Source organism: Pseudopipra pipra, chromosome 2 (genome assembly GCF_036250125.1).
Source record: "Pseudopipra pipra isolate bDixPip1 chromosome 2, bDixPip1.hap1, whole genome shotgun sequence".
In the NCBI taxonomy this organism is placed as follows: domain Eukaryota; kingdom Metazoa; phylum Chordata; class Aves; order Passeriformes; family Pipridae; genus Pseudopipra; species Pseudopipra pipra.
Window position 1 is genome coordinate 196,130 of NC_087550.1, and position 16,021 is coordinate 212,150.

A 16,021-nucleotide genomic window follows, 5' to 3' on the forward strand; every position below is an offset into this window, starting at 1 on the left:
CATGTGGACCAGCGGGGACCAGTGGAGAGAGACTGAAGGGTCTGGGTGTGCCCCCTGAAAAGTGATGCTCAAACTGGTGTCAAACCAAGTCATGTTAGGAAGGAGGGAGATTGTTAAGGGATTTGGAGAAGGACACTGAAATTCCAGCACCTAAGTTTTCCACGATCCTTTTCTTGCTCATCTCCAAGGCCTCCTGCCGGAGCTGCAGAGCGTGCTGTGCGATCTCCTCGCTGGCCACGTTGGAGGTCATGATGAAGATGGCATCCTTGCAGTCAATGGTCTTCCCCTTCCCATCTGTCAGCCTGCCCTGCAACAACAGTGACACGGCGTGAGCAGCCTCAGCAGGTGCCACAGGACACAGCCAAAACCCCAGGAAAAAGAACACGGGGCTTGTCTTTCCCCAGTGTCCCTCATCCCTGTGGGACTGCCTGGCAAACCACAGCTGCCCAGCACCACGGTGGCATCACCCCTCAGCCCCCCAGACTGATCCAGGATCTCTTCCAAAGTACTGGTGCTCTTGATTAATAAAATAAAAAAGAGAGGAGAATAAGGAAAAAAGCAGCATCTCCCCAGGCTGTTTCTTTCCTCGATCCGTCTCCAGGAGCAGAGATCCAGCACAATGACACAAATCCTTGTCGGGTGCTTGAGATTAACATTTGGGTTATTGCCCTGTCAAGTGCCTGGTACAGGAATTGATTTCACATTGAGCTGCTGCTGCGATGATCTATGCAAGAAAAATGATGTTATTAATTCTTAAAAGAAAAACAAAAAAATCCTCCAAAACCTTCCAGTATGTTGCTCTGGAATTCGGTGGCCTCTGAGAACAGACCAGGACCTTCAAAATCAACCAGAGAGCTGGAGAAGGACTTTGGAAAAGGGCCTGGAGGGACAGGACAAGGGGGAACGGCTTCAAACTGCCAGAGGGTAGGATTAGATGGGATATTGGGAAGAAATCCTTCCCTGTGAGGGTGGGGAGGCCCTGGCACAGGTTGCCCAGAGAAGCTGTGGCTGCTCCATCCCTGCAAGTGACCAAGGCCAGGGTGGATGGGGTTTGGAGCAGCCTGGGCTGGTGGAAGGTGTCCCTGCCCATGGCAGGGGGATAGAACAGGGTGAACTTTAGGGCCCCTTCCAACCCAAACCATCCTGTGACTCGATGGCTCTCTGACTCCTCCACCCCTCATCCCTCGCACCCCTCACTGTCACCTCCTGCACGTCCCTTGCACCAACTCTCACCCCGAAATGCAGCTTTACCTCATCAAACAGCTGCAGCATGATGGTGAGCACATCTGGGTGGGCTTTGTCCACCTCGTCAAAGAGGACCACAGCATTTGGGCACTGCCTCAGCTTTTTGGTGAGCTGCCCACCCTCCTCATGGCCCACGTAGCCGGGTGGTGAGCCGATGAACTTTGCCACCTGGGAGGAAGGAACAGGAGAGAAGGTTGATCCATGGACACTGGGAATGAAGCCCTCCTGGTAGCCTGGCAGGCAGCCACTGCTCTTTGCTGCTGATAAATCAAGTTCTGTATTCTTTGTGACACCTACCGCACCCCAGGTATCCCAAAATCAGCTTAATAAGCAACAATTAAGCAAAATAAAGATTGTGCAATTACACTGCCCAGAGCTTGAACCAGTACAATTCAAGGAGCAGGAATGGGCAGGAGGGAAGACACCATGCTTGCTTGGCTATGCAGGGTCTGAGAAACCCGTCTCAGATGTCCAGGACCTGTTTTCATCCCCTTTAGCCTTTTTAAGAGCAAGATTCAAAGGATTATGAGTGGCAGGTGGCTCTGGTGAAGAATCAAAGCTTGGGAAGAGGCCACAAGTAAAATAATTTTCCTATGCCACCACTTCTTGACACGGTGTTTTTTTAAACCAGGTTTAAAAATTTAGAAAGTTATACAGAAGAATATTTCTGACAACAGAAATGTTTTGGCAAAAATGACAATTTTTGACACACAGCTTGGTGCATCTTACAGCAACCCAGGTCTGTGGGTTATCCAGAGTCACAGTATGTTATCACAGCATAATGGAATGGTTTGGGTTGGAAGGGACCTTGAAGCTCATCCAGTTCCAACCCCCTGCCATGTGCAGGGACACCTTCCACTCCCACGTTGCTCCAAGCCCCATCCAACCTGGCCTTTAACAGTCCCAGGGACGAGGCAGTCACAGCTTTTCTGGGCAACCTGTCCCAGTGTTTTACCACTCTCATTACTAGGACCTTGCTGCTTTTTGGGGAGACAGATCCCTCCAAAGGGATTTGGGACATGACCCTGGTGAGATATCCCACCTCTCCTGCAGCACCAGAATTGGGCAGGTGTGATAGGAGGGGTGGACTTGGCACCACCATCCTGTATTCTGCTGGATTCTCCTCCTTTCCTCCACGAAAGCAGGCTGAGATAGGGATCCTGCACTGGACTTGGCAAGGTTTTGGGGACAAGGGACTTTGGGTGACTGCCTGGGTGTGGGTGGGTGATGAACAGCATGTGGCTGCAGGTTTTCATGCACAAGGTGACCCTCTGGATTCCACAATCTCTTCTCAGCTGCTTTCTCCCCAAGGGCTGACCTCATGTACAGAGCCCACAGCGCTGGACACATCCAGTTAATGCCTTCCCTGCTCCTCAGCGAGCAGCAGCCTGGTTTGGAAAGTCTCAGGGGCAGCACTGAATTGAGAAGCACCATTCCTGAACCACGACACTCGACTGAAGTTTCTTTCTGCAACTGAATTGCAATTCAGTGCACAACTCAGAGCGACTCCTGTGACTCTGTCATGCTTCCCCTCTGATACTCCAAAATGCCCATTTTTTCTGGATTAAACTCAAAGCTGACCCCCCCCCAAGCCTGGGCCCATTTACTGACCTCGTGCCTCTCCTGGAACTCTGACATGTCCAGTCTGATGAAACCCTGCAAGAGACTTAAGATGAGATTTGATCAATCTGCTCACTCCCAGAGCCGGAGCAAAACTGATGGGGCTGAAACTTTCTACACAAAATGGATATTCCTGTGGTTCAGCTTTTTAGAAATCAATCACAAGAAGAATGCAACAACACCCCTCTACAAAAATCCAGTGAAAATCATACAGCTGAGGTGAACTTGGCTTGTGGGTGATCATCTGAAACAAAGAATATTGTTAAAGAATTTACAGCTGCCACCAAAGTTTCCATTTTGCATTTGAAAAGCTGATGATTCACTGCAGGTACTGAATGTCCTGGTCTTGGAGCTGTAATCCAGCTCCTAGAAGAGAGGGAAAGGGAAGGGAAGGGAAGGGAAGGGAAAGGAAGAAGAAGGGGAAGGGGAAGTAAGAGGAATGGGAAGGGGAAGGAAGAGGAAGGGGAAGGGGAAGAGGAAGAAGAAGGGGAAGGAGAAAGAGAAAGGGAAGGGGAAGGGGAGAGACCCCTTTCAGGGAAGAAATTTTCCCAATATCCAACCTAAATCTCCCATGGTGCAACTTGAGGCCATTTTCTCTAGTCCTGTCACTTGCTACTTGGGAAAATCACAGAATGCTTTAGGTTGGAAGAGACTGTCAGGACCATCCCATTCCAACCTCCCTGCAATGAGTAGGGACACCTTCCACTAGACCAGGTGGCACCAAGCCCCATCCAACCTGGCTTGGAACACTTCAATTAATATTGTTCCTGTTACTGCTCATTTCTTGTCTCATTGGTGTTTTCAAGTAAGTTGATCTTTGGTCAAGTTGGAATCTCTGCTTTTTGTCTCCCTCTCACTGGAGGGTGTGGGAAAAGGTAAGCAGCTGAGTGGGGTTTAATTTCCAGCTGAGTTTAAACCACAACAAATGGAATAGAAAGAATGGAATAGAAAGGAAAGAATAGAAGGGACTGGAACAGAAGATTGGGATGGAATGGAATAGGACAGAATGGAATGGAACAGAATAGAACAGAATAGAATAGAATGGAAGATTGAAATGGAAGGGAGGGGAACAGAAGATTGGAATGGAATTGATTTGAATGGAATGGAAAAGAATAGAAAGAATGGAATGGAAGATTGCAATGGAATTGGGGAACTCAACTTCAAGTGCTTTGTGCCTTAAAAACTCAGACAACCACTAAAGTATCCTCCTGCAAAGCCACCACCTCTGTGAAATAATTCCAACCCATCCTCCCTCAAAACTGTCCACTGGGTAATGAGCTAAATCACTCAAACAGCTTCTGGATACCAAACATTTCATCACTTAAAATCCTGAGCAGGAAATCAGTGTCCCATTGCCACAGTCCATACCAACATGATGTGACAAGTGGAAGAGGTGGGGACGTGGAAAACAGATTTCTAGAATTGTATCCTTCTAACAATTTACAGTCATATTAGTAATAGAGGGAAAAAAAATATGTTCACAACACAGGATGTCAAAATGAGAGCAAGATCCAACAGGGAGCACAAGTATTGTTAGATCCATTTGAATTTTTACCATTTAAATACACTGGTGACATAGACAGGGACACTCATGTCCTGGGCTGATCCCACAGCACGGGCAGTAGGGCGAGGTGGGGATTCTTCCTCTCTGCTCTGCTCTGGTGAGACCCCACCTGCAGTGCTGCCTCCAGCTCTGGGATGTGGAGCTGCTGGAGCAAGTCCAGAAGAGGCCAAAGAGATGCTCCATGACCTTCACGGGTCACTTTCAGCGCAGCAGAAGCCCCTTCTCAGGGCAGCAGAGCCAGACAAGGAGCCCCCCCATGAGCTGCCCCTGGCCCTTTACTGACAGCACAGAACCTGGGATGAGCCATTACCTTTTTGACGTCCTTGTGGATGTACTTGGCTGTTTGCTTGGCCAGCTCTGTTTTACCTGTTCCAGAGATGGAAAGAAAAGACTCACATTAAACCAAGTCTGTCCATCCTCTGTCCTGTCCACCAGCTCTGTTAGCACCAGGGCTGGAACTCCCTGCAACCAACACATTTGTTTTTCTTGGGAAGCAGGTACTGCTGTTTTATCTCTGGGCTCACTCTCCTGGGGTTCCTGGCCTCAGCAGGGTGAAGGGGTGCATTAGGAAAGTGGCATCTCTGCACTGGCTGCTTCAGCTTTAATTCCTTCTCAAAGGATGGGCGCAGAGCTCTTGATTTTATCCCACAAAAAGATGTGGAGAAAAAGAAAGAAAGAAAGGAAAGAAGGAAGGAAGGAAGAAAGATGAGAAAGAAAGGAAGGGAAAGAAAGACCCCATGGAAAGCCATTAGAGTGGAAGAGCCAACAATTTACATCCCTGAGCCTTCAGACCTGCTGTAAGCAGGGTGACGAAGTATCAAAAACTTCTATCCTGGTTTTATACAGCTTTATAGCAACTCATCATCAGTTTATGCTTGGCCTGGCACTGCTCTGCAGCAGGAGCCTGGTCTTGCCTGTGCCCCTTAACCCCCCCAGCACTGGAGCACTGGTACCTTCCCGAGCCCCGCGGGAGGCAGCGGAGGCGGGAGAAGCCCCGAGGTTGTTCCAAATGTCACAGCTCAGTTACTTTAAAGCTGTTTTGCTGGGGATTTTTTTGCCACAACTAAAAGTCATTTGGATCATTTCATGAACTGATCAGCTGTCATGTGGCATTTGATTGTGCTGGAGGACAAATCTTATCGGTGTCAATAAAATCCTGTCGTTCCAAAGCAATCTGTGCCCACAGGAGCAAGACGAGCAGAGATTCAGTTTGCAGGCAGCAAATTTCCACTACTACCCCACCATTCCCACTGGAATAGAGGGGTTCCCACTGGAAAGCTGTTAACATAACACTTTCAAGCTGCCCCTTTTTGAGACTAGGAGGGTGGACTGTCCCCTGGGATAGCTCCCCGTGAGGCTGGACCTGGCCGTGTGTGTGCTGGTGTCTGGCTGTGGTCACCCTGTGGGACGGTGGGTGACAAGTTGGAAGGATGACAGTGCTTTTAACGGGTATTTCATGCAGGCCCTGTGGCCCTGCTGCAGCTCCCGCCCCCTCTCCTCGGGGCTCTCCGTCCCCCTCACCACAGCCCAAACGTTACCTATTCCAGATGATCCCAAGAAAAGAAAGACCAGCGGGTGCTCCTCATCATACCAGCCATTTTCCTTCCTCCGAATAGCTGCATTTGAAGACAATGAAAACAAAAAAGAGGGGGGGAGGCATATAAATCAATGCCACAAAGCAAGTGTAATTATCACTAAGTATACACTATGTTTTACTGCTCTCTACCCACTCCCAGTCCTCCCTGCCATTAGTGCTCTCTAATTTGATTAGCCAGCCAAGGCCCCAGAGATACCTAATAAGGTTAGCATGGATTTGGAAAGCTGCCCAGAGCAGATTTCGGATAAAGTTTTCCAGGATGTGCACTCAGCGTTGCCAGGGAGACAGAAGGGAGGGGGGACAAGGATGGATGGATGGACGGAGGGATGGAGAGGCATGCTGCCTCGCCAGCTCCCCAGTGCAACCTTCCTCTGAGAAAAAAAGCAGCTTTGAAGAGGTTCATGGGTTATTCCTGGCATGGAATAGGAAGAGGAAGGTGGTTGAAGGTCACAAACAGTTTGAACTGGTGCAAGGATTGGGAAAGGACTGGTGATTATCACTGTGCCTCCCTGGACAGCAGCGTCCAAGTGCATCCTGGGTGACACACCAGTGGAAAATTTTACAGAAGGCAAGAGCCCTGATTCTCTCCAAAACTCCTGGTCCAACCAGCACAGCCCTTCCTCACAACAGACACGGATCTGCTGTGCAGAGTGGGTGATGGCTCCTACCCCCACGGGTGTCCACAGCTCCCCAAGGGGCTTTTCAGTCCTCCAGAGCAGCCCCAGGCTCTGTAAGAGTGTTCACCAAACCAGCAACACCACTGCACTGGGCTTAGCTGGAGGAGGAGGAACTGCTTTTGAGGCCTAAAGATCAAACCTAATCCTCTGCTGGCTGGATCTGAGCTCTGCAGCAGAGAAGTTCTTGAGCTGGATCAGATCAGTTCCTGGTCCAACGTGAGAGATCAAATGACATCCCAGCCTTTCTGCTTTGTCCACAGTATTGAAATTCAGCCTGTATTACAGCTCTATGGAATGTTGTAAGGTGTTTTATGAGAGAGAACATACACTGTACAGAGTGAGGAATGACAGCAAGGTCCCATGATGGGCACACAGCGCTGCCAGATCCAGCCTGACCCAAATGTGGCACATTGGGAAGCAGGTCATGAAAAGGGCAAGATGTCCAAAAAGGATAATTGACAGTATTTTGAAAGTAGCAGGGTAAAATAGCTGTAGCTTGACCACAGTTTTGGATTAAAGCTCTTGGAATGCTCCTGCAGATGGCCACGGCAAGGCTTGGCCTCTGCTGCCTTTCAGTGGTGTCCATAGCAAAGGCAGGAATAAAGACAAGAAGGAATAAATGCACTTCTCTTTGTGACTATCACCCTCACACCACAGTTCCCTCATCTCCTTCTGGCTGCTACCCTGGGCCCAGCCTCTGTCCCTCAACCCTGTGTCTCCCTGGAATGAGGCATCAACTGGCTCCACGGGGAGCTGTGGATTTGTTTTCTTCCCGAAGCTGGCAGGAGAGCATGAGAGTAACATTTAAAATGTTACCTAAGAAAAGGCATCGTAGGCATGGCATGCCAAGAGGGCAAACTGACATGGGAAATACCGAACAAATAGTTTGATTTTGCACGTAAAAATATTTGCACATAAAAATATTTAACCAATACTTTCATTTTGCATATAAAAAGAAGCGGAAGGATACAGCCTACAGGTGGATCTGCCAGCAGGGGCATGCTGGGAAGATGTGAAACAGCAGCAGCTCCAGTGAGATACTCCAGCAGCTGTATGGCTGGGTGGAGAAGCCTCACGGGAATTAGGAGCTGCAAAACCTGCATGAAAACAAGCTCCTCGGAGCCCATGTTTGTATTCCAGGAGACCCAGGTAGGGTGGGAGCTGACAGATCCAGTGAGGATTAGGAAAACAAGAGCAAAGCCTCACTGCAAGAACAAATCAATGAGCTGAGGTTAAGTAGGAGGGGTGTGAGGAGTGACCTGACTACAGTCATTAGGGATCATCACACGAAGGCACCGAACTCGCTCAGCTACAGAGAAAATTAAGGTGCTCCAGGGCCTGGAGTGAGAGGATCAAACTAGAAATAAAGCACAACAGTTTTAATAATGAGGGTGATTAACAACTGCAGCCACTTAGGAAGAGAGTGGGACTGAATCCCTAATCCCTGCCGAGTCTGCAGGGAAAACCAGGAGGACTTCTCAAAAGGTAGTGGTAGCTCAGTATGAAGGTGAAGGTTTGCATTGTTGCCCAAATAGCCAAAAAAGCCCAAATTAACCTTAAATCCAGGGCATGTAGGGATCTTAAAGACCATCAGTTCCAACTCCCATGGAGATGGGACTGAGCACTAGGGTTGTGCATTTAGTGGACCCCAGTGCTGTGAGGATTTGCCATTCCATGCCCGGACACAATCAGATGCATTTCACCCATCCCCTCGGCCACGCTAATGAGTCCTGACTCCTGTCAAGGCTTCATTAGCTGGGCACAGAGCCAGAGGCAGCACAGGCCAGTGCCTGGCTCCATCTCACCCTGCCCAGGCACCTCAGCATGACAGACCAGCCTGGCTGCAGCCAGCGATGTGGTTCTGTCTGAAATCCTGGGCAAAGCCTGGTGGGAATCCCGCCCTGCCCTCCAGCTGCTCACTGGCCATGTCACCCCCCAGAACAGCCACCCCAGGAGGACCAAGAGGAGGAAATGCTCTGCCACTGGCAGGGGGGTACCGAGGAGGGTCTGTGCTGCATCCCTCTGTGTGCCCTTCCCAGTGCTGCACGTGCTCCTTCCCAGCCCTTTACGGCAGCGAACAGGAGGTCAAACCCCGGGGTGGGCATATTTTATAAAAATTGATAGGGAATAACACGTTCGCTGATAATTCCTGCAGCCACCTCAGCTAAGATAATAACAGTAATAAAGGTAATAACCTTCTGCTTCAGGGCATGGAGTGACCACTCAAGGGGTCAGCACGTTTGGGGTCCGAAGTCAGCAGGGTTAAGTGCTGCCTTCTTTCCCTCCCCTCTGCAGCAGGATACCAGAGTTTATGGATAAATGCTCAGAGCAACTCCAGGGATATAAAGCACCCCATAAAAACCTACCATAAAGTTAGAGCTTGAGATTCAGCATGTGATCCCTATTGAAAGGTGCCGAGTATTGTTTTTAGAAAGAAATTCTTCCCTGGGAGGGTGGGGAGGCCCTGGCACAGGTTGCCCAGAGAAGCTGTGGCTGCCCCATCCCTGGAAGTGTCCAAGGCCAGGTTGGACAGGGCCTGGAGCAGCCTGGTCTAGTGGAAGGTGTCCCAGCAGGTTAGTCAGATCAACAGAGTGATGAGGTGTTAACCCTTTTCTACAAGCAGATTTAAAATGATGGGCTATTCCAGCACACAGGACTCTTGAGGTCTGGAAGAGCTGAAAAACTCTGGATGTCCCCATGGAAGGGACCACCACTCCTCAGGTCCTGCTGCCACGGCTGGAGGAGGCTCTCCCAGGCTGGCCACTGTGGAGTTCAGCAAGAGGAACAAAGGTCCCATCCCAGGCCAGAGCAGAACATCAGTGCCAGTTCCAAGAACGAAAACCTCAGCTAGGTAAGCCACAGGAACACTCCTCTCCTTGGAGTCTGCACTCCCAAAGCAGCTGCTGGCCACGCTGACTGGGCCTCTGGGAAAGCTGTCCCCTTCCTTCCTCCCGGCAGGAATAAATAAATAATTAAATAAATACCGGGAGGGAGGTCACACTGATGTGCTGAAATCTCATTAAGACATTCGGCCCCAATGTCCAAGACAAGAGGCTGATGATGATGACGCTGGGGCCTTCTTCTCTGGAGCTGTTCCTGGCGTGGCTGCCGTGCTCTGGCTTTATTTTGTCCATCTGTAACGGTGTGACTGCAGCCCTGTGTCTCCGAGAGGCCCTTCAGCCCGCTATTGAGCTGATAAATTCACTGTATTACTTTACACAAATCAATACCCCAGCAGTTATCAGCACTTGATGTGACCGAAATTGGTTTCAGCCAATTTGTGAGTGTAATAAATGTCCATTTATCAAATCAATTCATTCCGTGGGGCTCCTCGGCCTGTCCGGGCTCGGGGTACCACGGGGTGAAGGCTCCGGGGCCAAACCCGCCGTGGGATCGTCGCCTCCACCCAGGCTCTTCCCTGCTGCTCCAGGGTCCACAGCATTCCCAAGGAAGCACTCTTCCAGCCCTGCTGTGGGACCCCAAACTAGACCAAAGCTGTGTCCTTGCAAAGTTTGACCTGACCTGCAGGCAGCAACGCACACCGAAAAACAGCCCTCATAAATGATCCTATGTTGTCCAAAACAACACAGGCTTCCCTTGGAGCAGAGCAGGGTTATATTCCTGCTCACCTCTTTTCCTACAGCTTTGAAATGTTGACTCACTCAACATTGTAGCTGCTCAAAATGGTTTATCACTAAAAAGCAGATTTTTCTGCACTACCCTTTCTTCAAAAATCCCTACAAAATAAACAACATTTTTCCTTCCCTCCTCCTTATTCAACTTCAGGAAGAGCTGGAACAGACTGTTTCAATCCTAAACGTTTATTCCCCCTGAAAGTGGGAAATGGTGGGTTTGAACTCCTCCACCTGTAAGTGAGCACTGACTGCAAACATGGTGTCTCCATATAAAAGAGGTATTCTTTCCCTAGCATAATATTTAGGATATTAGATCCTCCAAAAATACACACATATATACTTGGAAAAAATGCCTCCTTTGGTTTATAACCTCAGAAAGGAGATGCTGCTGATCCCTCCTGTCCTTGCATCTTCCAGTGAAAAGGCAAATGAGCCCAACCAGATCCAGAGCACAGTCACTTATGGAAGTGCCTGGAAACACAATCCCAAGCCTTTTAGCTGCTCATTTGCATGGACTGGTCGGAGCATCCCAGCAGCTCCTGGGATGGCAGCAGCAACCTGCCTGTTTCTGACGTCAGGAGATGGAATATTTAATTTTGTTAATTTGTTCTGGGGATTTTGTTAAGATGAACCACACACCTACACCCGCTGAGGGGGGTGACCCAGCTGCCTCCCACCATCACCCAGTCGGGCACTTGGAGGAACCCTGTGTCCTTGGAGACGCCCAGTAACCATCAGTTAACCACCATCCACCTTCTCCCAGGCCTGTCCTGCTGCACACAGCAGGAAAGAGTGCTGCAGGGCTTGGATCTATCCCACAGAGAAAACAGGGAAGGGTTTTCCCTCTGTAGCAGCCATGTCAAGCTCTCAGGACTGTGGCTGCGGCGAGCTTCCCACCAGTGTTCCCAGTGCATCCCCCTGCACGAGGTTGCTGGGATAACAGCTGGACTTGACGATCTTAGAGGGCTTTTCCAACCTAAATGATTCCATAATTCTGTGATTCCATTCTATCCCCGCTGCCCCAGACCTGTGCTGCTAACCCCAGAGCGCGCGTTCCCTTTGTATTCCTGGCTAAGCTCCTCTGGAGACTGTTTGGATCATGCACCGAGTGACGGATTAAATCCAATTATTCAATTAAGGCAGCAGTTATAAATTAAACATATCAGCCAGGCGCGGTGGATCCGAGGATGTGGCGTGTGGCAGGTCTGCTCGCCAGCAAACAGCAGTGGCAAGGGCAGAGCGGAGGGATGGAGGGTCTACAAAGTGGCAGGAAAACCAGCTGAGAAGAAAATAAGTAACAAAAATAGCGAGGAAGCGCTTGAGAGAAAGAGTCCTGTCTCGAAATTCATCCTTCTGGAAAGAAAATTACAAAAACAGGGCAGAAGGGAAGGGGGAGGAGGGGGCAGAGAGTCTCCCGCTACCTTTTGGTCCGATATCCCGAGGCTGCGGGGGTATCAAGCACATTCCCTATAATTCAATAAGAAAAACCTCCATAAAGGAAGGGACGTTAATGCACAGAAACACCACCTGTGTCAGGAACAGGCACTGCCCATTAATCACAGCTCCCCAATTAGCTGGGGATGCTGCCCTCAGGCACAGCCGCTCTCTGAACACACAGGGTGGCTGTTGTCTTTGCCGGAGCACAGGCTCCTTCCCACCTCCTTCCCGGCTCCTTCCTGGCTCCCAGCTCACAACGGGCTCCTCTTTGTTAACTCAAGGCAATGGGTTTGTGTTTCTGACAGCATGTTCCTTGTGCTTCTGCCCTGGCCTCAACAGCTCTTACTTCACTGTCCTGTTTTCAGGCATTAACTGGGATGCACAGATGACTCAGGAATTACTGACAGGATCCAAAGGCCTGGGACTGGCAAAACAAACCCAGCCCAGCCTTCTGGAGCCTTGATTTTATGGAATCACAGAATGGTTTGGGTTGGGAAGGAGCTTTAAGCTCATCCAGTTCCAGCTCCCTGCCATGGACAGGGACACCTTCCACTAGCCCAGGTTGCTCCAAGCCCTGTTCAACCTGGCTTTGAACACTTCCAGGGATGGGGAAGCCACTGTGAGTCCCCCCCAACCTTGGGGACCTGCCCGGAGGCAGCCTCAGATCATGCTTTGGGGAACAGCTCGTCTCCCCTGTGGAGCTGGTGTGGGAGGGCAGAGCAGGTGGCACGTGGAGGGTCCTACCTGCCCCCACCGTGGCTATGGCGCTCTCCTGACCGATGATGTGCTCTTTGAGCCGCTGCTCCAGCGGGAACCTTCGCCGTTCCTCTATCTCCCTCCTGCGCTGCTCCTCCTGGAACTGGGGAGGGAAGAAAACATAGGGATCAGAGGCTGTATGGAGCACTGGGTCAGTACACAGTTTCCCCACCCCAGGGCGTCAGAGCCCTGCACAGAGACATCCCATGTCTCCGAGCTGGAGCTCCACTCCCAGTGCAGGGGAGCAGCATCCCAGGGCAGATGCAGCTCGGTCTGGAAGCACCAGCCCAAGAGAGAGGAAATTTCTGGATCTGCTGGGGATGGAGGCTGGGGTGAGTGGGAATGGGGATCCCACTCTGCAGCTGATGGGAAACCAGACCCTGTTCTGCCTCTGTACTAGTGTCACGGAGGGAACAATGGCACTGTTTATCAGCTCTTAACCATTAGGAGCTGTTTATTTTGGGAAATAAAGCCAAGACTATTCTACTTAGATGGGTTTTTCCCACTCCACACATCTCTTGTTCAAAGCCTCCAACCAGATCCTGCTGGGATGGCAGAGTCTCAGTGTGCCTTGCTGGGGACACCAGACACTGCTGCTTTGCAGACAAACCCATGGCAGCATGCAGGACAGTTGTTTTAAGGAAGAAAAGTTGAGAATAAAATACTTGAACTCTTTAGGAGCAGGAGGGGGAGAGCTGTCTGCTGGGTAAATGCTCTCTGGAGCCCAGTGCCGGTGAGGAAACCTGCCCCAAACAGTTTGAAACTTGCCTTGGTTTTTATGCTTAACTAATAGCTGGAAGAGAGAAAGGAAATATATCTCTGGAGCTGTTCCCGAGGAAGATGATTGTACTTGTATATAAACCACCAGACAGCCAAGGCAGCCCGTGATGAATATTGAGCTGGGGGGGATCTGGTGCTCCCGGGGTTTCATCCTCCCCGGCAGCCGCGCTCCACCGAGAGTCTTTGAGAATTTATTGCTCATTTTAATCACTGCTAGAGAATGAATAGGCAGAACTATTACGGGATGGACACGTCCCATAGATTTTATTTACATATCCTTGTGACAGAATAACAAGGAGTTTTCATATGTATTTTTAATTTATTTTGATTTCCTTTATTCTGTAAAAAAACCCCCAGAACTCTGTGTGTGCTTTTCCTGGGCTTAGAGCACACTTGCCTGGTGTTGAGGGCTCTTGAGCTAGTTCCCAGTGCTAAACAGTCTGGAGAAATTTAAATATGCTCTCATGTATCCAGGGCTAAAAGGGAGAGAGAAGCCCTCTGTCATTGGAGGGGAAGCAGCCCCAGGATTGAGCTTGGTTCTTACAAGTCTGTCTTTGCCATTCAGGTCCTCTTTACCTCTGTCAGACCCATCTGGTATCCTCCCCTGTCTCCAACTGTGTTTGCTGAAGGATTTTTAAGGAATATTTCAGCCAGAATGAGCACATAGTTGCCCTCTCCTTGGCCCCCTTCTGGAAGCAGTGGTGTGAGACCTCCTAACCTGGAGCTGGTGTCCACTTCATCCCACCAACAGGATGGACCTTTCCAAGAAAACAAGCATCCACCTGTGTCTCGCTTCTTTTTCCATCCTGAACATCATGAGGTTGCTGGTTTAAACACATTTTCTGACAAAAATGTCTCTTTTGGTTGTTTGCAAAGTGGCCGTTGGTTAATCTGCACATAACCCTCTATGTGGAGTTGGGGGAAGTGAAATCTCATTTTAACCTTTCTTTAAACCCACAAGTTTGCCTTAGACTGGTGCTCATGAACACCTGGATCCCAGGCCACAAGTCTAAGGATTGGCAGCCCTGGTTGTCTGACCAGTAATTTCAGAAAATACAGTAAAAACAGGCCCTGGATTTTACTGCATTTTGGCCAAGGGGTTACAGAGTAGTATGGGATTACTGGACCTGGGTAGGTCACTGGTGAGTGAGAAATGGAAACCTGGAAGAGAAAGGCATAGCCACAGACACAGCTAAAATACTTCAGAAGGGGTTTTTTTCTTTATACATCATGTTGTTAATTTTTACAGACCTCTTTTGGAAAAGGATGGACCTCTAGGGGTGCTAAGGTGCTCCTCCATCACTTGCACCATAAAATCATACAATGATTTGGGTGGGAAAAGATCTTTCACATCATCAAGTCAAAGTGCTCACCCAGCACTGCCAAGGCCACCACTGACCCATGTCCCCAAGGGCCACATCCCCACAACTGTTATATACATCTTCTTTAAAACTGTTCTTGTAGTGGGAAAGGAACTCAAATTGGCTGGAGTCTCAGGCTCACCTTCGCCTCTGACGCTCTCAGAAGGTTCATGACCTCCCCTTCACGGGCGTAATCCAGGGGGGTGTGTCCCATTTCATTCTTCTGCAGGGGGCTGGCACCTGATGGCACAAGAAATGAATAAGATCAGGGGCTCAGAGTTCAGTCTTGGGGCAGAAGGAGCAGGAAGCACATCCTGCCCGTTTCCGCTCCTAACCTTTGCTCTGGAGGGTGCCTGGATCAGGAGGGGACAATGTACAACCAGTGGTTACAAGCACGGGCGTCCGGGGAGGAAGAAAAGGGATTGTCACCGCTAACAATTGGCTTGCCAGGGGGAATGAGAGAGCACATGGTCACCAGAAGGAAATACAGTCTCACAAAAGCACCCACTCCCAGTCCTGTGAGAGCCACCCGGGACCGTTACGGCTCCAATTGGACACGCTGCCCATGCAAGCTGGAGCTGAAGCAGGAGCCTGTGGACCAGCTGCCCCTCCGAGCCCCAGGAGCACTTCTAGGGGGAAACCACGCCCTTCTTTAGAGTTTCATTAAAAAAAAAAAAAAGTCAAAAACCCCCAAAGACTGAGGTTGGATGGGCACCCCACAGAAACACACTTGCATGGAGAGAGCTCCCCATCCCAGATAACATGGACTGTGGCAGAGCACTCACTGCCAAACTGGTCCCGGTTGCATATGGAGGGAATCTCGGTGAGATCAGGAGAGGGGGGTACTGTGGAATAGCTAGAGGGGCAAGCAAAGTCTTGGGACTCATCTCTGACTCTCAGCATCTCAGGAGTTTTCTCTAAGGCGGAAGCTCAGCACTAACACTCCGTGATCCCATGACAGCTCCTAACATCAAGGGTTATGAGAATGAACTTTCAAATCAGCCTCAAACCCCCCAAACCAGTGCAGGAACTGATCATCCCACCAGTTATCAAGCCTTGGGAAACAGCCTGGTGGGGGAAGAGACCATAACTGCGCTCAGCAGGTCCGGGATGTCTTCCACCCCAATCCTTGCATTGCAATCCTGTGCAATTCACTCCTCCTTGCGCAGGGAGATTGGCCCAGATGACCCCACTGGCAGTCCCTTCCAACCTGAACCATACTCTGATCCTGCTGGAACCACGGGAGCAAGCCGAGTACCTTGGCACAGGCAAACCAAGCTGCTCCTGTGCCTTGGGAGAGTGCAGAGCACCAGGAGAGCTCAATATCAGCGAGCAGCAACCAGAACAGC

The 16,021-nt window shown here is 50.1% G+C and overlaps 1 protein-coding gene across 1 annotated transcript in view; it reads right to left on the minus strand.

The window, feature by feature from the left end:
- Positions 1-16,021, minus strand: part of CLPB (ClpB family mitochondrial disaggregase) — a 52,709-nt gene that overhangs the window by 5,446 nt on the left and 31,242 nt on the right. Inside the window, exons 6-12 of the mRNA XM_064642457.1 lie at positions 14,815-14,912; positions 12,520-12,634; positions 5,968-6,045; positions 4,740-4,795; positions 2,857-2,901; positions 1,252-1,413; positions 151-307 (exon numbers count right to left, since the gene is read on the minus strand). Coding sequence (XP_064498527.1) covers positions 151-307; positions 1,252-1,413; positions 2,857-2,901; positions 4,740-4,795; positions 5,968-6,045; positions 12,520-12,634; positions 14,815-14,912 — 711 coding nt within the window. The remainder of the gene's footprint in view (positions 1-150; positions 308-1,251; positions 1,414-2,856; positions 2,902-4,739; positions 4,796-5,967; positions 6,046-12,519; positions 12,635-14,814; positions 14,913-16,021) is intronic.